Below are 21,355 nucleotides of genomic sequence, written 5' to 3'. Positions count from 1 at the left end.
GCACATCCCCTTGGGGTCTGAAAGTCTGTCTGGTCGGGTTGTTATCTCTTTCGCTTATGATATAAGACCTAATTTTACACCTGCTGAGTCATGGCATTCGACGCCTTTCTGGTAGCGCTTTCTATTCGAAGAGCCAGTGGTGATTTGGGAAATCACCTTTAAGAGCCACTTCAGCTGGGATTTTAATCTACCGATTACATGGCCATAAATCAGCGAAATCTAACAGCGGCCAGCCAGTTCTCAGAATAGATAGAGCCAAAACTGATAAGTAACTTTGTTTGCCTAAGGTCATTGAAAGTAAAAACCCAATTTCCATGAATTCAGTTATCAGCTGTTGCCGCGTACCGAATTCTTATATCGATCTAACGCTGCTGTTGGCAATTGAAAAATAATAATAATCAACAAATGTTCGGCTGACGAATTTACTATCATCTAATTAGCGAGGCGTGCACTAAATATGTACTCAGCTCCACCATTTTTCTTGCTTAGAATATTCTGGGAAAAATAGCTTGGGAATGGGTTCAACCACGAATTTATCAAAAACACACAACGACGGGGAAAAATCTTTACACATGCGATAGACCAAACAAGATTTATAAGCTGAGACATTGTTCCAAGCACCTTTGTGAGAAAAGTCGTCGCAACTCGAACGATTTATCAAAAGCATAAAGTGCAGATAGCGCCAACTTTTGGTGGTACTTCACTGAAAACAGAACCATATAGTTTGGAAATCATTTAGCTACTATCGCGGGATTTATTTCTTAGAACTTAATAATAATTAATGACTGTCTGAGAATTACGGCCGGAAAAAGCAATCAATCTTAAAAGAGGCTCATGAAAATAACCATAACTAAAAATATCAATTGATAAGAGTGTATGAACAGCAATAAGAATATAATTAGCTATTTCTATTTCTCTCAGTGTTTCTGCCTGGCAGGCGCATCTGCTCGAGTGTAACTTTTCTGGGAGAAAGATTTACCGGGCGACAAGTGCTAATTTGAATGTGGGCAGCCGTTTTATTTGTCCTGACAGTCACCAAGGTAAGCCACAAGTCATGGTTCCCCTGCGTTCCCGAATCAGATTGGGTTGTCGCTGCCGGTGTCATATCATTTCATTTCAGCCTGATGGCTGAGCTCCCAGATGCCACGCCCTTTGCTGGGGGAGTGACTCCTGCTCCTGGGCATCCGTGGAGTGGTAAGTCATGTAATGCGCTTGAAGTGGCTTTACACTGCGGCTTGTGTATCTGTTTCAGCTTGTTCTTCAGCTTCTGTTCAGATCTCGAGTAGCTGTTAAGCACTTTCATTACACGGGCCCGAAAAGAGCAATGATTTATGCGAGTTATGAGGGGAAACGGCTCGAGTGTCGCTTTAAATACGAGCGGAAGGTCCTTTTGGCCCACTACCTCCAGCTGCGCGCATTTGCTGTTGACTGGTGTCATTAAAAATGGAATGCTGCGTACGGTGCGCGACAGAATGGTAAGCATGGTAAGGATATTGTTGCGCATTGTTTGCGGCCGTTGTTGTTAATGCTTCATCCTTTGGCGCTGTCATCTCCTTTGTTTACTGCAGCTCGACTGGCAAATAAATGCGGGGTCTAGACAGTCACGCACAATGGCAGTTTTAATTTCAAGAGTGCATTCGGAAAAGAACAGCAGATGACGATGGTGGAAGCCCGCGAAAAGGATCTTACTTTTATTTATACAATTGCAGCAGAAATTAAAGCATTAAACACGCATTTACATTCATTAAATTGTACACGAAAAGATTATGTTGGCAAATACAGCTAAAATTCCGTGAAAGTGTCCGTAAATTGCCAATAAGTGCAAACACATTTTTATTTTCACATATTTATTTAGAATCAAACAAACGTAAACAAATAACTCTATTTGATGTTTAGATATTGATACAAGGAATTAAACATGTAGAACGATTTACCGATTAGTAAATCAATTATGCTTTAATGCACAATATTCGTTTGGTCAATGATTTTGAGCAAGGATGACAAGTATTTCAGTTAAACCGCAGTTATTACTTTTACCGATGTCAATTTTAAGCTGTCATATTATTCAAAAAATATGGTTTATTTAATATGTGTCATTAAAACCTGTTGAGTAAGCTCGCCGCATTAATAAATATTTAGTGAAATGAGAACTTGGCTGTAATGCCATGGCTATTCGACCTATAAAATAAATCTATTTTTAAATGATAAGTTTTCCAAAAATTAATTAGTGGTATGGGTGGTATTCTCTTAACACACGAAAATTGATGAAGTGTGTGCTTCATTTGAATTAAATTTTTACGCCGCACTCTTGAATACTCTTTACGTTTAAAGAGCCCTTTGCGCTTTAAGTTGCCTGTTTCTCCCGCAAAGGTAAATGCGTAATAAGTTTTTTATGCTAATTTCCAGGTGAAACTTTTCCCTGTCAACACTTTATTCCATTGTAAATTATTTGCATTCATTTATTTTTAGTTTGCACTTTTTTCGTGCGATATTACTCATTTTTTTTTCAGCGCCATCACAGAACATTAAAAATGTGTAACATGTAGCTCAGTTCTTGTTGTTTGCCGAACACGGACATTTTTTGTGTTCCCTAAATGTTAATTCAATGCAACATTTTCGTGTTGCTTCGCATTTGCTGCCATGTTTTTAAATAAATACTAAGACGAAAATGCGGGACGGGGAATGCCGCCTGCTGCGCCATATGTGTGGCAGAATCGGAGGAAAATTGTGAAAGGGGACAGAACTGCGGGAAACTTTTGTTGGCGGCCCTTGATTTCTGTGACAATATTTGTGCGGTCTAATGGCAAAATGGCATTTGAATTTTAGTCCAATGCTTATTGAGATTTAATCTGATTGTGAATGTGATTTACATATTTCCAAGAGGTCGGCGGTGTGCAGCGTAGGAGCAGAAATTTGCATTTCAAAGCGAGAAAAGCGAGTCGACGTGGAAGCTGGGCGGAAGTTTTTATGCGAGGACTCATGAAATTTATTAACGCTTTCATTGCACGCCGGGGAATTGTCGGAAAAGAGCGGGACGGCATTCGGCGAGCGAGCGAGAGAGGCTGTGCCGTAACATTTCCTTTGTGTGTCGTAGATTTACTGGCTGGTCCGGGCTTTCCAGTTGATTTTACTGGTGGATATTACGTTTTAGTGCTGCGCTCCGCCTTTGTTACAGTTTAGAAGTGCCTCAAAGTTATCCAAATGCGAATTTTAATCAAGTTAAATGGTGCGCACGGGCCATTGGGTGGTGCAGGTGGTGCGGGTGGTTCAGTTGGGTCGTATGGTGCAACATTCACCACTGCCAGCGGGTTAGTTTGGGATGGCCAAGGGCAATTAAAGTGCATTAACCACATGATGCGTTTTGCACTTAAAACCACTCCCGGCCACTCCACAGTGGCCATACGCCCTGCATAGGTCACTGCATCTGTTGCAGCTGCAGTTGCATTTCACCTGCAACAGTTGCATTTGCTGCGCTGGACGCCAGCACACACACGCATCCACATCCGTTTCCGGTTCCGGCAGCAGCCAAGCCACGAATCGGAAGCGACTGTTGCAGCTTTTGTTGCCAGTGCACTGCGAGAAAAAAGAGTGCCCAATAGCTATTATGAATATGAAATAGGGCCTATTAACCAATTTCTTCTTGCCAAACTGCAAGTACGAGTATCCAAACGATTATGGATTTGGATAAATCTTGATCATATTGGAACATATCGGGTCAGATAAATAATACAAATGGTTGCATGTTCAAGATATTTTCGCCGAGTGTAGATTGGAACAACAGAAAAGTGGAAAGCACCTGACCAACGAATGGCAGCAACATGTGCATCGTAATAAAAACTAATTAGGACTCTCCATCTCGCCCCGAACCCCTGGCCGTTATTATCCCAGTGCCATCCTCGATGGCCAGCAAACTGTTGCTGATGTCGCCCGACATCAAAGTTCTATTTTAGTTTAGGTTACGAGTGGCACATATCGTAGCACCCACGCTGCAACGCACACATTCCGGACCCGGGGCCTTCGTTTCTGATTGTGACAGGGCGAGGAGTCCTTTACCGCAGTCCCAACGCCTTTCAAACGAGGCTGGGCCCTAAACGCTCCCTCGGCTGACACGAGGAATTTAATTTCATTTCGCCAAAGACAAATACAGAGGCAGACGTCAAGTTATTAGCAATATAAACACACATGTGCCAACAGTTTACTTTCCATTCCCCCCAGAGACCTCATTTGAAAGTCCCGAAAAGAGCAAACGAAATCAAACAGCGAAAAATTGTTTATTAAAAGCAAAGAAATTCACCAGAAATTTGTTTGACGTCACATGAAATTCGGGTGAATTATACAATTGAAAAGTGGACGGGTGGGGGTGGGTCGGCTAAAAGTGAGTGATTAGATTTACAGTTTTATGGCGCTGATAACCGCCAAACGATAGCCAATGTCTGCTGCCATTGGTCAATGGCTAAGTCCATTGTTTCGACCATCAAGTGGAAATTTTCCGCCTCCTTTCAATCCGCAGCCACTTAATCCCGTCCGTATGGTTTCCTTCGGCTTAAGCGGCTATAAACTGTTCCATAAGCTGGCGTTGGACTTTTAATTTAAAACTTTTGCTCTACATACAGAGAGGTATGTATATTCCAGCAGATCTGCCAAAAGCTCCGAGAACGTAATGCAATCAGCAAACAAAAGACAAAGAGCGCCAGCGCTTTCGATTTTTGCTGCAGTTCCGACTGCGGCTTCTGCCAGGATCTGGACGGGATTTCAACTGGTCTGCGGCGGCACACCGTGAGGACTTTCAAAAGGAGATCACAGGAGTGGGAATGAGGAGCGGGTGGCTACTTAAGCGGGATTAAGTGGTAAGTTGGAGCATTTTTCACCTACAACGGGGCCACCGTGGATGTCAAAATGGAGTGAATGGAGTCTGAGCTGCGTCGTTGAAAATATTCTTCAAAAGGAAGTTATATTCGATATAATCAATATCTTAGATACATTTTGCCAAAGATATAAGTTGCGTTGCATGTTATTTAAATTATAAAAAATTAATGACCCCTAGAGTCCTAATATTATGTGTTCCACTGTAGGCAATCTGCACAATTTTCACATTAAACCAATCAACTCGAACGTCAAGCAATTATTAATTGTGAAATATCAATCAGGAGCATGATAAATGAGCCTTAACTTTTCGTCTTAGCCGGGCACGAGCCCTTTCATTGGCCATATTTTCCCAGGATCTGGCTGCCATTTTGCGGCCATTGTTGTGGCAAGATGGTGAGGAGTGGGTGCACATGCCAGGAAAATTGTGGCTACAATGAAACGAACAGCCACTTGGCAGATGGATTGGTTTAAGACTCCTTCACTTGCAGACTTAAACGAATCTATTTCACGAGTGCCGGATGATAGGATAAAAATTAACTCACAATTTACTTAAAATGCAGACATGACAGGCAAATTAAGGGGGCTCCACCTTTGTTTTCCAATTTAGAGCATAATTGGATAAAGTTTATTGGCATGTGTCGAAACCTTTTCCCACAGCAATCGAGCCAACATCGAGTGCATTGTTTGCATTTCCGTTCGGTTTTGGCCTGGCCAGCTAACTAAGCTAGTTGTCCCTTTGTCCAACTGGCCATAATGAAATGATTTAAGCGGATATAAACTGCACTGTAAGCTGGCTTTGGACTTGTTCGTTTCGGAGGGCCCAAAAGAGTGCACCGAGCGAAAGACAAAGGACCCTTTCAGCCTGGTTAAGCGCAGATTAAGTCGTAAATTGCAGCGCTTCGGACATGCAAAGGTGTCATTGTCATCATATATACCACCATTCCATTCCCCCGCAGCCTTGGGCATAATTAACAAGATATGGCCGGAAACAAAGCCGTTTCGCGCTTCTTTGTCAGATGGAAAAAGCCGTCGGAGGAGGGCGAAGCACTGACACATGCCTTTGCTGTGACAGGTTTTTAAATTAAATCACCGCATTATGGCGGATAATTGGCCGCTAGGCAGCTCGTTTCGGCCTTCTCCATCAGTGCAAAAATAATTAAGAACTTTTGGGGGAAGTGGAAGCCATGAGCATCAGCATTTCAGAGAAAGCAATCAGTGTTGGACGACATTCAGAAAGTCCATTGTTGCAGCACATCTGAAGGTGACTGAAAGCACTTGAGGGGACTTTAATTTGCGGCCCAAAAGGGCTTAAAAGCCCATCACTATCTGGTGGACAAACTTTTACCAGTAATTTCCAATGAAAACCCAATTTTAGCCAGTGGTTTTCGCCGCCTGGAAAAGAGTTTCGCCTCTCTGGTTTATTGGACTTTAATCTTTTGCGTACTGATTCGGCAACTTATTACTTAAGTTCCCGCTAAATATTTCAATAAACTTTGTCCAAAGTTCGCAGCCGAAAATTCCTGGGGAAATCGATGATGCCAACTGGTGGATAATCTAATCTGTCGGACGGGGGTATACCAACGAGAAAAATTACAATAAAAATCAATTTCCATATTCAATTTGGTTAAGTGGCGCTCGATGCCAACGGCTCGATGCCCCCGGAAAATGTTTGAAAAATGAAAATGAGCGGCTGTAAAACTATTGGCAGTCCGTCGACGTCAGCAGTTCGGTTATAGTCATAGTCCTTTCTTGTGTCCAGCAATGTCCTTTGATTCCAATATTGCGGCTCATTTGGGCGCTTAACACGCTGCCGCGGGAAAGGCGGTTGGTTGAAAAAGAAAAGTCCAAACGACATTGTGTGACACATTTCCATTTTGGGGAATTTCTTCATTTCTGCTTTGTTGCGTCGCCTTTTATTTACTGCGAACAACGGACAGCGAACAATGCACCCTGGTTGTTGGATATTTGGAAAATGGCGGTGGAAAACGATGGAAATTCTGAGCTATGTTTGCCGGAATAATGCCAACCGAGGTCGGGCTAAAAGGTAGATGCGAAAAATACCAGCACGTTAAATTGAATTTAACGTGAAATGCAGTGAGATGAAATGAAATTTTCGCTGTCGCACTGTCTAACAAGTGGGAAAGCAAAACAAAGCGGCAAGAAAATTGAAAATAAGCGAGCAGAATTGCAGGAAAATAGCCGATAAGAAAGGCAGGAAGGAAGCTGTAGGATTATCAAACATAATACAAATAGAAACTATAGAGCGGTGAGTGTATCCAGCCGAAAGCAAAAAGCAAATACTTCAAACGAAACGAATCGAATCGAAATGGAGGCAAACGAAAGCGAATCGAATATTTATTGCCTTTATTAGCGAGTCGATTGAAAAATTTACTGCGCTCAAATTCTATCTGGAACGCTTCGCTTAACTCCGCTGCCAGCTGCCGGTTTTTCGTGGAGGTTTTCCTGCCGTTTTCCGTGGGATTTCCTGGGGGTGCAGGGCTTTCCCGGCCTCTTCCTGGCCATTGTGTGCTGGCACAGCGAGCAATTCATCTCCGCGCGCCAAAAGTTTTCCATTTTCAGCTACCTGACGCTGATGCTGAAGCTGATGCTTCATCACAAGGTGGCAAGCATTTTTGAAATTTCACTGGCTGCTGCTGCAGCTTGTTTTTCACTTCCACTGCCATTTGGTTAGAGTTGTTTTTCCTTGTTAGCTGCCACGCCCCCCCTACCAACGCGCCCTTTAACGCTCACCGAAGTCTATCTATTGGTCCTGCCCATTTGTTTTCAATTTGGCTCACCATCAAAGATGTTGTTTCCCGCCATCATTCATTCGCATTGGAGCAAGTTCACCCACTTTCCCCGGGCAAATTGACCCCCACGCGGTGTGCAAATAATTGCCTGTTTACATTTGGGAAACTAGGAATCCAATGGGATGAGGCGAGGTCAAGTTCACATTGAGAGGAGCAATTTTAATAACTACAATAGTCTTGAAATGATTTCGTTATTTTTGTAAACATGCTTTAAATAATTGCGTTTATGTACCCATATAACCTATAAAAGCTTACAGAATATCTCTTTAAATATAAAATTGCATTCAAAAGTAAATTAAAAATAACTGAAACTAAATGAAATTATTTACCACTCTCACGTTTTTTGCTAGTTTTAATATAATTAAGTTCGTGATTTAATGAAACATGCTTAATGGTTGGGAAAATATTGATATTGCAAAGCTTATGCGTATAAAAAGATCGTTAAAAAATTCATTATTTTTATATAATTACTGAGCTGCTTGGCATTTTGGGATATCAGCAGCCACTCCCCAAAGGACTCGCACTCAGGGTCCTTGGAGACCCTGGCTGTCTGGCTGCCCCTACTTGTTCTTAAACTTCTCGCATTACTCTGCCATAAAGGACACTCGTGGTGGCATCTTCTTCTTGCGGCTCCCATCTCCATCTGCATCTGTCTGCGTGTTTCCGGCGCTCGCGTGTGTGTGTGAACGTATGTGTGCGTTTGTCTTTGTCTATGGCAGCTTACCTAATTACATTCCGGAAATAAAACGTTGACTGATTGTGCCAATAAATGAAAATAATGACGCACCATTGACTGCAAACTGGAACCGACGAACGGGCAAACTCCGGGCAAACTTTTTCCCTAAGTTCGCCAGCAGACCCCCCAACGAAAAAAGGACACGAGGAGGAAACTTCTTGCCTGTCTGGGCTTCTTCCTCTGCCGACTTTCTTCTGCCTTTCACCACAGCCTTTTTTGCCGTCCCTGACGAGTTTATTTGCTTGAGCAGCGTTAACTGATTGTCTGTGATTTTCTTGTTTTTAGATAATGAAAGCTGCAGCAATCTGCGGCTGCGGGTACATAAAATAAAAGCAAGGCACCCAGCAAGTGTAACTTTTTATGTGCTCAGGCAACAGAAATCGCCGGCCATTTATACGGATACTGGGATACTAGGATACTGGGCGACATGTAAGATTGAGTGGGTCAGTGTGCCAGATATCGGGTGGAACGGAAGGGCAGGGGAATTAACATACACGACTAGATGTTTGCGGGTCAGGTTTTCATTGCCTGATATATGGTTATGATTTTCCAACGGCAATTTGGCCAGAAGCTGCGAATATTTGTCTTCTTGGGTATTAAATTTGGCGGGTCAGCAGAACATCGAACTCATTAAGTGAAATATTAGAGAGACATTCGATTTCAATTATTCAAAAGATTGCAAAGAGCTATTGAAGTGTGTGAAATGAATTGTATGCATGCAAATTATTTAAAATATTGCCGAGGGAGTTCTTTGTTCTTATTAAATAGTGGTCCATTTAATTTATTTTTACAAATATATCTTGAAGCATGATACTCAGGAATTTAATCTGCAAGACACTTTCCCGCGTTTTGGCTCAGCATTTCCCCGGTTTTCCTTGTTAGCCAGAGAATTCAAGCGGAATGTGGCATTGCAGCTGGGCAGATGGCGCCTTCGACGCGAAAATGCTTTCACAGCCTGACAAGGTCTAAAGCGTGTTAGCCATTTATTAGTTCGGATTTCTGGCTAGCCCCAAAGTATGCAACCGACTTCTGCGAGTCCAAACGTGGCCAAAAAATAGACCATGAGCTGGCTGAAATGGAAAGTTAAGTTCGCCCAGCTGAGGGCCCGCAACTTGGTCCCAACTAATTTCAGCACAATAACCCAAATTGAAGCGGTTTGCTGGCGCTTTGTTTGCACCCGAATTTAGCCGAGATGCGTGACGAAGGTGCTTTCGTCACTCGGCGAAATGGCTGCACAAAATGAGAGAGCAGTGAAAGCAGGAAACAGAGAGAGAGTCCAACTATGCGCACAAACAACAAGGAGAAGAGATTGAGAGAAGACCGGAAGTAGTGAGTTTGTGAGAAATGTTTGCTATAAAAATCGTACCAGCTGTTCACTAAGGATTGACAATCTTAAAAGCTGTTTGAAAACAAATTAAAATTTCAATATATACACCAAAAAAAATTAAGTTTTTTTGGCATAAGAAAAAGGACAAGATATAAAGTGTCGGTATATGTAAAGCTGTTAAGTTAGGAGGACAGGGAAATTGAGGACAGTTAAAATTTGAATGTTTTATTAGCCCTAAATTATCTAATCATACAAAATTAAATGAAATATTATTCAAAAGTATGGCAAGTATTTCACTTGGGTTATTTTATGATATCTGAAGCATTATAACCTTTTAGTTTTTACCTCTTTTCTTTAAGTTGATATAAAAACGTTAGCTGCATTAGTTGCAATGTAATATATATGTTAATAGAAAAAGTACCTAATACCTTTAGTATTCATTCATTGAAACTGAATAGTTGATATAAATTGGAAGGACTGGGTTTCGGTTTCAAAGGACCAATTAAGCAAACATTTCACGCGAACGCAAGATGCTATAAAACTTGAGAATTTCCCCAAAGGAAAATGAGAGAGGCACTTCCAGAGAGCAAGAGAGAGCCAAGCACACGAAGTTCGTGCAGACTTTTCCGCTGTTGCGGCTGCTGCTTCTGCCACTGCTGGTGATGGTGTTGCTACTGGTGTTGCCTGCTTTTCCTTGGGTCCTCGTGTCAGTCGCGTGCGAAAGCGTAAAGTAAACAGACAGGCGGCTAAAGCGGCAGAAGGAAAAGCAGCGAAGCGCTGGAAAAGCAGGAAAAAGCAGCAGCCGTGCAACCGAGGCCCAAACAACAACACCAGCGGCTGGCAGGCGAATTCCCACGCTGCTGCTCAGTCAGTTGAACTTTGACCACGGCGGTAACGGGTTCGGTGCGGTGCAGTGTAGTTTTGGTGCGGTCAACGCGGCGTATGCGCAACGTACGTGCAACGTGAGCGTTTTTTTGCGGAACTATAAATGATGAATTCCAAATGTGCTGGCATATGGCTGCCACGTGCCCCCAGCTAAAATGTGACTAAAGGATTAAAAAAAAAACGAGCAAGTCAAACAAAAAGCGAAAATGAAACAATGCAAAAAAGCGCTTAATTAAAATATGGAAAGTTAATTGCAAATTGCGCTTAGCCATGTGGTCACATCAAATGGGCATAAATCAACGCAGATAGTGCATTTAATTAGGCTTAATATAAAGAAAACATCAAATAACCGAAAAGTGTGGGCCTAAAAAAATAAACAACAATTAGAGCGGGAGAAAAACGTTTTAATTAATGCAATGTCAGCCAATTGAAATGCAAGTGCAGTGACAAATGAAATCAAATTAAAGCTCTGATAAATTGAATCACAAATGCAAAACAATTGACAGCAACAACAACAAGCGGAAACTAAGTGCAACATCCACGGCGACACACAGCAACAAAATGCCGGCATCAAGTGGATTATATCGCATCAAAAATGGCCGTGTCCTTGACAGGCTGCAAAAACCAGCGGCACTCATTTTTATAATAGCATATATTGCGGCATGCGGCATTTGCGGTAAATATCACACACAGACATCATGACTTTTCACTAAAACTAAAAATCAAATAAAATCCCACATAAAAGCGAGGCGTAAAAATTACAGAAAAATAATGACGCATTTTAATACTTCTTTATTTATTTATGCCAACGATTTTTCAATTTTGCATTCCGCTTATTCCGTACTGTTCACCGAACACGATTTAATTCAATTAGCGTCGCTGTAATGCATGAAATATTGTCAAAAGCCAAATTGGCGAAATATGAAATTAAATGTGGCAAATATCACGGACGCGCCGCAACAAAGGCCACGAGATTGCCCAGCCCAAGTCGAGAAATCGTTAATTTGTTACATTTCATTGCCGATGTCGAGTGCAGTGACAGGTCAGGCGATGAGCGCGGAAATCACCTGTGCATCACCTGTCAATGGCTGACACCGCAACAACGGCAATCAGGGGATTCCCCTGCGCCAAACGGCAACAGCAACACTTGTCTACAACTGAGCTCACTGAAAGCTGCCCCCTGCCGCCACTTCTCGCCCTCTCTTTCGCGCCCTGCATCTCCGTCTCTCTCTCTCTCTCTCTGTCTGTCTGTCTGACTGGCTGACTAGCAATTTGTCAAGCAATCAACAAAGCCAGAAATTGCCCGGCAATAAGACAGAGAGAAAGCGGCAGAACGCCAGTTTGTCCAATCCGGGGGAATGTGAATGCGAATAGACCTATTGAACACGCCAAAAGTGGAATAGAATATGCACTGCAAAAAATGCAAAATGCAATGCAAAAAAATGCACATGCAAAAAACATATCTAAAAACATATCCTAATAATCTCGAGTTGCAATAGATATATTATGTTCCTAAACTATTAGATTTTCAGATGTAATCCTCTTAACAATCGTTTAATTCCCTTTTCAAGCATTTAGCATTTTAAACAAAATATCATTATGATTATTTTAAAATATCCAAATAATAAATAACACATAATCAAAAAATAGTTGCATGCTATTGTTATATATAATAATTTAAATTATATTTATATCTGCAAAAGCTGACTATGTATGCTGAAGAACTATTAGTTCTTTACTAGCTAACATAGTTACAATATAAATAAAATATACCTTTTAAAATGATTATAAATTGCTAGCCCATTTGTAAATTATTTATTTCTCGAATGCTTGAACGCACTATCAAAATTGCTCTGCACTTTAAGCGGGTTTTTCTCACAGTGATTGGTACTCGACTCCAAGGAATACCGATATGTGGAACTAGTACACTGCTTGTGCCACATTTTGTGCGTGCCCCCGCGGGAGGCACGTCGATGGGGGGAGACGGTGCACGTAAAGTCGTCGCAAAATAACAACAATAAAGGCACAAAAAAGTGCCACGTCTTCACACACACACACACACACAGTGTGGCCCTGGGGGCAGCGCACACACACAACAGCAAGTGCGAGTGCTACTGGCGACTATCTAGCGCAGCCATTGTTGCATGCCACACACCAACACACGCCTTTTGGGAGACACACACTCCTGTCGCTGTCGTTGTCGTTGTCACTGTCAATGCTGTAATGAAAAATGCACAAACACAAAAACGAAATACGAAAAAACAAACAGAATCCAAAACTGCAACTGAAAATAGAAATAAACAGAGGCCGAAATAAATATATTCCGAATGCATGCCGCCAGCTTAGGGCGATGAATAAAAAACAAAAAAAAAAAAAAGGGAAAATAGACAAGCAATTTCAGCTGCGCCTGCCGCTTTTTATTTGGAGCGCATTAATATTTAGCCAGCCGCATGAACGTGCCTAGATATACATTAAGGCTCATATAAATCAATATTTATGCCAGCGGTGCATGTCTGTGGATCGAGCCATGGGATTTTTGAAGGCCAGCGGGGTCGCAGCAAATGCATTACTAGTCGCTGCACCCAAATCCGCAGCTCAATGCATCCAAATATTTGCATAATGTAACCAAAAAAAAAAAACACAAAATATTTCCCAAATTCTCCACTGCACTGCAGGCTGTATGCTAAGCAGGGCGACCATGTCACTTTGGGGGCCGAAAATGTGGAGCTCCCCATTTGAATGTTTTGAATGTGAACATCAATATAAACATGGAAAGATCGAGCGTTGCTAAAAAGCAAACGACCAAAATATGTAAATACTCTGTACAAATATTCACTTATTCAATTATTCACGATGCTTAACAAGCGGTTTGTATGGTGGTCATCTAAATAAGTTGTATTGATTTTACTTGAATATACCGGATTAGATCTTTAATTCCGGATGTCAGACTTGACATTTCATAAGATATATATTTTTACCTTATACATTTGCATTTGTTTCTAGCACCTTTTGTTCAAGAATCGAAGAATAAAATTGTTCTGGCTCAGATTTAAATATCTAACTAAGGAGTCGATATAATTTCAAGGAACTTTTCCAATATCCTGGCCCGTCGTCTTCCATTAGACAGATCGAATCAAAAGTTTTGCACTACGGTTTTCAATTTAATCTGGTCTCGCCAAACTGACGCACCATTGTGTGTGGAAGCCACGTGGCACGAATGGCTGAAAAACAGTCGCATATGGCAGCTTCACTTGCAGCTGCAGTTTCGAAGAGTTTTAGCCCTATTCAGTTCAGTTCAGTTCAGTATAGTTTAGTTTAGTTCGGCTAGGACAGTTAGTAGAGCATGACAATTTCATGGCCCACACCAATATGTGTGTGTATGTAGTTGTATGAGTGAAGACCTCCGCTCGAAATTGTGAAATTGCTGTGAAAGTCGGGCAAAAAGTTAAACCCATTGATGCCTGCCTCGGGATAAGTGGGCCACTTGCGGCTGGGCGGGTTAATTGGGCTAACTATCGCAGGAGCTGCTGCTCCATCCTGCCCCGCCTGTTTCTGATTTTTTCTTGGCTGCTCTGGTTAATTGCCACAGACCTCCGATATCAGAGCTCTTTTCCTTTTTTGTTTGTTTTGTAACCCAAAACGATGGAGTGAAAGGCCTTTGAAAAGAGTGGAAAAGGACTCCTCCACGCACGTCCAAATTAGTCGAATGAAATTAATAGTTGACTGCCTTCGCACTTGATGTGCATATTTTAATTGAACTGATTGGTATCTGTTCATTCCCATTCTGTTAACTCGAAAAACGCGAATTTAAATCATTGTATAAAATTTCGAAAAAATCCAAGAGTTACATTTAAATTTGTTTTTTTGTATTGAAACTGAGGAAAGAAGGGTAATTCATTCAGCCTTCGAAGGAATATACCTGCTTATAAATGATTTTAACTGTAGCCCTGCACTTTTTAGTAAGTTCCTAAGTTTCTGATTGATGAATAAATACCGGCTAATGCCATAGTTACCCCCTTCCCTTCACTTAGTTTGAGTTCCCATAGAAACTTGAGCCTGATCAGTGAGAATAGGATAATCTGGTGACAATGCCAGATGACAAAGCGAAAGTCGTTTGGCACACAGGGATAAAGGATGCATTTGTTAATGACGCGCGATGATTGACGAGCTGGTGAAATGGTGTGGGTGAATGGAGCATTTACCAATATGTCTTCATTGCCAGCATCATAATTTTGAGAAGCCCAGACGTGCCAAAAGGTGAAACCCAGCGGAAGTGGGCGGGTGGCGTGGCAATCAGACTTTATGCTCTCGGTTCCTGCGACTCTCGGGTCAAGGCCTACCTACACGTGGTAAATGTGGCCAAGGGGCACGGGGAAATGCGCGTTGGCAAGCATAATTTAATACGATACATGCAGGGGCATACTCACACACCCACACGCCACGTTGAATGCAATGCGTTGCAACGGTAACAGAGCCATAAAGCTCACCTGTTACAAATGCAGCGCCACGTGGGCGTGGTCCCTTACCCTTACCCTTCCCATTGCCAATGCCTCTATGCTTACACTGCGCTGCGGTGCGGTAGCCATAATAATCAGCACAAAAACTAATGGTCCCATACACCCACACTCACACACACCACACACTCGCACACATACGAATGTACATACACACATGGGCACATGGCTGCACTTTAAGCGCTGAAAGCACGTAAATTCTACATAATTCAAAGGAGGCGCCGCCTTTTGGCAATGGCAAATGCGAAGACATGGCCATGTGTGCCAGTTCACTGAGCCAAAATCAAGGATATCTTAAAGCTGCAATACGACCGGGCGTTAAAAAAGCATCGCTACGCTTAAAATTTTAATTAGTTTTCTTTAAAAGTTGTTGGGAAAGTTAGTTCTTGACTTTCGTGATGGGTAATATATAACCAGTTAGGAAAAATAACTTCTAAACTAAGTTAAAGTATTTTTTTACTTCTTAATATCCATTACCACTCCACAAAATTAACTAAATACTCATGAATAAATCATCATTCCTTAGCACTTTGCGCATTTATAATAACCATTTTAATAGATGCCAATGAAATTATTCTCTCTGTGGCACATGTGGATGGGCAAAAGTGAAGTGGGCAAGCCAAAATGCAACACTCAGACACTTTTTAGTTGCACTTAGCAGCGCTGGCTGTCACTGATGCTCGCATCCAGGCCCACTTCTACCATCCTGATTTTCCAATTTGCAACTTTTCACCTCGACCCATTTTTTTTCCCCCGCTTTTCCGTCAACCAGCAGGCAACTTTCTTGCGCAGAGTCCTGGCAGGCTATTAAAGACAGGCCATACTAAAGTTACCTGGGTCTTCGTAAGTCAACCACTAAAGCCGTGTCAAAAGAGAATGCAAATGGTTTTGTGATTTACCTTTGTCTTGGCCTCCTTTTGGTGCGGGCTTAACCGCAAATTTTGACCCCATCCGCAGACTGGCAAATCCGGCCCATCATCGCGTATCGAGAACGGTTGATTATGATCTAAGGACCTTTTTCTCGACTCGAATTTCGCCTAACGAGCTGATTTTGTACGCAGGATAAAAAAAAATAACAAGTGACCAGTTAACTCGCTGCTTTTCGCTTGGCGTAATTACAGCTCTCGCTCGCAGGACATAAAAAATGTTTTGGAGTTGGGTAAGTGGAGAAGGGACCAAATGCACTGAAAAGTATCAGTAATTAGTGTGAAAAATTGCATTAAATTTGAATTTTTGAAAGAAATTGAAAGTAATGATTTACTACATTTTGTTTAGTTGGCAAATCTCACTTTATAGCTTTTTGATCATCAAATATGCCTATTTTAAGGGTTACAAAAATCTGGTTAGTTTCTACTATATTTTTTTCAGTGCAGCGTTGCTTGGCGGCACAGGCGATGTTGCGCCAACAATTAATTTGGCTCAAGTGCGCGCTTGATTTCGTTTTGTGTTTTATGTCACTCTTGATGCTTTTCAAGCGGGACAGGCCGAACCCGCTGACACAATTTCATTAGGCAACTTTTCCATTTTTATTTTTTTTTTTCGCCAACTCAACTCAACTCAACTGAACTCAACTCGGTTTGCTTCGGTTTTATTCAGTTTCATTCCACTCGCCCCAGCGGTGTTCTGTTTTCCGTTTTTGGTCTGCCGCGTGGAGGATAAAGAGAATTTGCCTAACAACTCGCACACACACTGTCAGAAATTGAAACTTTTCAAAAGCAATTGCTTGAATTTCAAGTGAAAACTTTCTTCCCAGTCTCGCTCGCTCCTTTCCATTTCTTTTTTCCATTTTTTTTTTGTTTTTTGTTGGCCAAGAAAAGTTGTAACTTTTGGCAGAAATATGCAAGCATACATTGAGGAGGCGCACACAGATGTACATACATATTTTTCGGGACTGTGTTTCTAAGTAATTGCGCGTCGAGGCAACTAGAGCAAACTGTCTGCTTTTTAAATGCCAACGAGCGCATTGACGCCAAAATCCAAGGCAAAATGGCGTCGCAACTTCCTAGCCGCCGTTTTAAAACAAATGCGTAAGATACCAAGTCATCGAGATAGAGTACGCCATGCCATTGGAATTATGCTCAGCTGGCTGAAGGAACCACTCACCACGCACCCTTTTCCTTTTCCTTTTGGTACTTAAACCAAAATCCGAACCGGGATCCAAATCCGGATCCGGGCATATGGGAAAACCCTCGGCTGGCGGAATTGTTTCAGTGCAGCTCAGTCGCTCAGCTGATTACCAAACAGCCCACTTGCTTTGTATGCGGATAATCAGACTTGAAAGTTTCCCGACTTTCCTTTCCTTTCCTCTGATTTTTTTTTTTTGCCTTACTTGGGATTTTCCTTGCGACTTGGTTGCGTAACTGCGAAAAGTTGCGAGCAACTTTGCTCTTGTGTATCATTGGACAATTTATATAATTAACCCATATGAATATTTATCTTGGACTGAAAAGAACTTAAAGTCGGTGAAATTAAATCGAGTCGGGCGGAGTAAAAAAAAGCAATACGCATCCCCCCCATCTCCTTGGGACCGTAATTCTCCGGCGTAATCCTTCGAGCCGGAGCTTAGCAGCGGAGGCGCGAGTCTTAGGCATAAAGCTGGATTATGGCTTTAAGTGTAATTACCATTTACATGGCTTCCATGCCTGCCAGCTGGCTGTATTAACATGCTCCTTAGTCCTTTCCCCGGCTCATCGCAACGCCCGGAAAAGCGAAATACGGAGCGCACCTAACACAGAAACACGGAACACCGTGGCAAATGTTATTAAAAACTTAAACATCAACATCAACGGGGCATAAAAAAACACCAAATTGGGGGGCGTGCGCGACTTGTGGGCGGTAAGGTGGGTTTTAGCCTGGTTTCAGGGTCGTAATTAGAAACTTTTTAGTTGGCACAACGCGGAGAGCACACAAAGTTGGACATGACTTTTGAGGCATTAGCCTAGCGCAGCCATTTTCGCGCCATGATGCGGTAATTAATTTCCAAATTTCCCCCTTCTCCGCTATCTCTGTACCCACCAGGAAAAAAGGGGGGCGGGGCAAATTGCCGGACATTCGGGTGGTTTAGTTGTCAAGGACATCCGCGCGATGGGGTCAGCCAGCTGAACGAGGGTCAATTCAAATGGTCAACTTACTAATCAAATGGCAAATAAATAAAGCCATATTATTATATTATTTGGGTTATAAAATATACAAACAAATATACATACAATATCTTTACCTAAATACTATTAAGCCTTTAAAGCACTTTGTAAACTAATAATTATGCCGTTTTATTCACAGTCTCATTTATTTGTTACTATAACTTGATCCACCCTCGATGATTCGATAGCTTAATTATTTTTTCGCCAACTTCGAATTCAAATTAAACTTTGCCTCGTATATTTGGAGGACTTGGCTGCGGGTTGGAGTTGCGGTTGGTCTTTGTGGGTTTTCCATTAAATTATAAATTTATGAGCCGCGCAAAGCGTCCTAAAGCCAAACGACTGAGCATACGGCCAAGGAATAGGGTTGGGGTCGGGAAAACAAGCTATGCTTGTATGTGTGCACGAGTCCTAGTTAATTACCGTGATAATTTACACTTTCACTGGCATTGCGGCTTTAACCCTTGTTTGGCCTGCTTTAAAGTGAGTGTGCTTCATATAAATTAATGTTTAAAGCTCAATAAATTTTGCCACATGAGTTGCTGGAGAAGTGGTGGTTACAGTGGTAATGCGATATGAAGTACTAGATATTTGTAGTTAGGATAAAATCTTTCAAATTTGCCGAGGAACATATTATTTGTTAAATTTTGTTTTATTTTGATTTATCTTTCTTCAGGCCATAATTTGTATTTCAAAATTACATTTAACTTTATTTAATTTGAGGCTACCAAAAATCCGTCCTAACGACTTGCCACTGTATTTGCATAAATAAGTATGTTTAAGTTTAGCGTTGCGTAACAATTTGGATTACAGCTCAAGTAGTTGACAGTTTTCGGTGGCTGCTGGCCAAAATGGGAAGACAGAGAGACAAGAGGCTAATTTATGAAAATTGCCGTCGAAATTATTGGCAATGAACATTTGCGAGTGCGTGGGCGTTCAGTGGCTCAGTGGCTGAGTATCTGGGTAATCCGATGGCTCAGTGACGCAACATTTGAAGCGACTTGCTGCGGGAGATTTCTGATTATGGTCTCGAACGTATTGAGACCGGTTAGCTCCGGCCACGCCCCCTTCCCCCAAATGTATGCAAATATTTGTGTGCTCCGGCGAAAGTCGAAACGAAAGTGCCAGGGCCACAAGTATAATTTATGACTGGGCCGCTTAAATTTCACTCGAGTGACGCACCAACAACAACAGCCGAATTATGAACACAGATAACATTTCGCCGGCTGCCAGCTAAGCAAAAATTAAGAAACAACAAGCTGGTGGGGATGCTATGCGGATGTGGAGGGGGTGTATTGACTAGGATGTGGTTGCCATTGTTGCCTTTAATCTTTGGGGCACAATTTGCACGATTCCGCCGCAGAAACCCAAACTCAGCGAGCACCACATTTGAACCAGCTCAAGGACAAATGATAACGCTTAACACAGAGCCGCCAGCGACTGCCTAATGATACTGTCACAAACCGGTGGTGGTGGATTCCCCCCATAAAGAAGTTCTCCCCCTCCCCCAAAAGCAAAAAAAAAAAGGATGGGGGAATGGCATCGAGGACAAGTACAAGGAGCAGGGCAAGTATGATGATGACAGCAAGACAGCGACTGGGCCAACAAATTCTGTCATTAGATACTGTGTAACCGAGTATCAAAGGAGCTTGCGAGATACTAACAACACCCCGAAATTCGCAGGAAATTCTAGTTTCGCACACGGCTACTGTGAATCCCCTTTCCATCCGTTGTTCATTCCTTTGAGTGCTTCGTGATTTCATTAAGGTAAACTAAACTGGTTTGCGTGTTAATATATCAAAGCGTAAAATAATTTAAATAATCAACAGTAGCAAATTATATAATTTAAAATTCTTACGCTTTTAATCCAGTGGGAAATCAAATCACGAGAATTGATCTATAAAATTGTCAGAATTAAAATATAGATGAATTTGAATAGCTAAACAGCTTCTAAATCGTTTCAGCATATTTCGCCTATAAATATCCCATTAAAGTCGCTTTAATTTTGATGCTTTCGAATCTAACACAAATTGATGCCGAAAATCTGGTTACCCCTTGAGCGAGGGCATTGAAAGCCCGCTCATTTGCCATGCTTTGCATTTACCCAGTTGACTTTGCTTTAACAATGGTCTCGGAGTCAGATTCTGCTCCTACATGCCGCATAGATTGAATATTTCCTGCTGCTGCCGCAGATTTGCCGGCATGCCAAAAGGCGGAATCAGGAGCAGCGCAGCAGCATGTGGAAATGTTTTGCCGTTCATAAATTTATGCCACGCGGCCAAGTCAGAAATAGCAGTGGCAGCAACAAAAAATGTTTTCTCTTGTTGAAATGTTGTCGTACATGGCCGCCGGGTGAGATGGCGGCGATGGGTGGAGATGGGAATGGAGATGCGGCTCTGCCACGCAAATAGAATTTCAAAGAAGTAAATCTTGAAATGAAATTAATTTTCTCAATTTTCCATGCTGCAGCCTCGCCTTCCGTGGCAGGGGGTCGGAGTCCGTAGTCCGGACATTTGCATAGAAGTCGCTGGGGGCGTGGCCGTAAACAGGAAAGTGGAAAAGTTTCCGGCCCAAGTGGGTTAAAACCCTCGGCGAGCCGCAGCTGTTGTCCTTGGCCTACAGAAGTGCCTGCAATTTGCTGCAGATAGTTTCCCCGTTTTCCCCCCCTCAACTCGTCATTAAAATTAGCCCAATTCGATTGATAAATGTGCATCCATTATGAATTATAAGTTATTATGCAGACCATAGATTTATGACCCGATAGAGTTGAAAGCCATAAATCCCGGCTATCAATTGATTCGTTAATTAACCCGTCGAAAGTGCATTCAATCAGGGGTGCCTGCGATCATGAAGAGGCAACAAAGCTTGCTCAGGTGCACGTAGCATGTGGCAGCAAAACAAATTAAATAAGTCGCCATTGAGTTGGTGAAAGCGCCCAACAATGGCCGGTGGTCGAGAAACTTTTCCCTCGCAAAATGAAATGTTTTTCTCATGTGATTGTGCTGTTGCCGCATTCGGAACAATTGCCAATGGATTGCAACTCACCAAGGACTACAAATGGAAAACTTTGTTTAAAT

General features: G+C 42.2%; 1 protein-coding gene and 1 long non-coding RNA gene across 3 annotated transcripts in view; both read left to right on the top strand.

Annotated features, from left to right (window-relative positions):
* Window positions 1-562: 562 nt before the first annotated feature.
* Window positions 563-2,172, top strand: LOC120284381. Its single transcript, XR_005543583.2, has 4 exons — window positions 563-1,040; window positions 1,121-1,194; window positions 1,253-1,484; window positions 1,569-2,172. It is a non-coding gene; the product is annotated as an uncharacterized LOC120284381 (long non-coding RNA).
* Window positions 2,173-10,412: 8,240 nt separating this feature from the next.
* LOC6735029 overlaps window positions 10,413-21,355 on the top strand; it is a 32,932-nt gene continuing 21,989 nt past the window's right edge. The window contains exon 1 of one of the 2 annotated variants that reach the window (XM_016181667.3): window positions 10,413-11,300. In XM_016181667.3, coding sequence (XP_016028306.1) covers window positions 11,186-11,300 — 115 coding nt within the window. In that variant the 5' untranslated portion in view covers window positions 10,413-11,185. The remainder of the gene's footprint in view (window positions 11,301-21,355) is intronic. The other variant, XM_016181668.3, reaches the window with a different exon arrangement.

The sequence above is a fragment of the Drosophila simulans genome, chromosome 2R (assembly GCF_016746395.2).
Source record: "Drosophila simulans strain w501 chromosome 2R, Prin_Dsim_3.1, whole genome shotgun sequence".
NCBI lineage: Eukaryota > Metazoa > Arthropoda > Insecta > Diptera > Drosophilidae > Drosophila > Drosophila simulans.
Note: the sequence above shows the minus strand (reverse complement) of the source record. Positions and strands in the feature narration are given on the sequence as shown.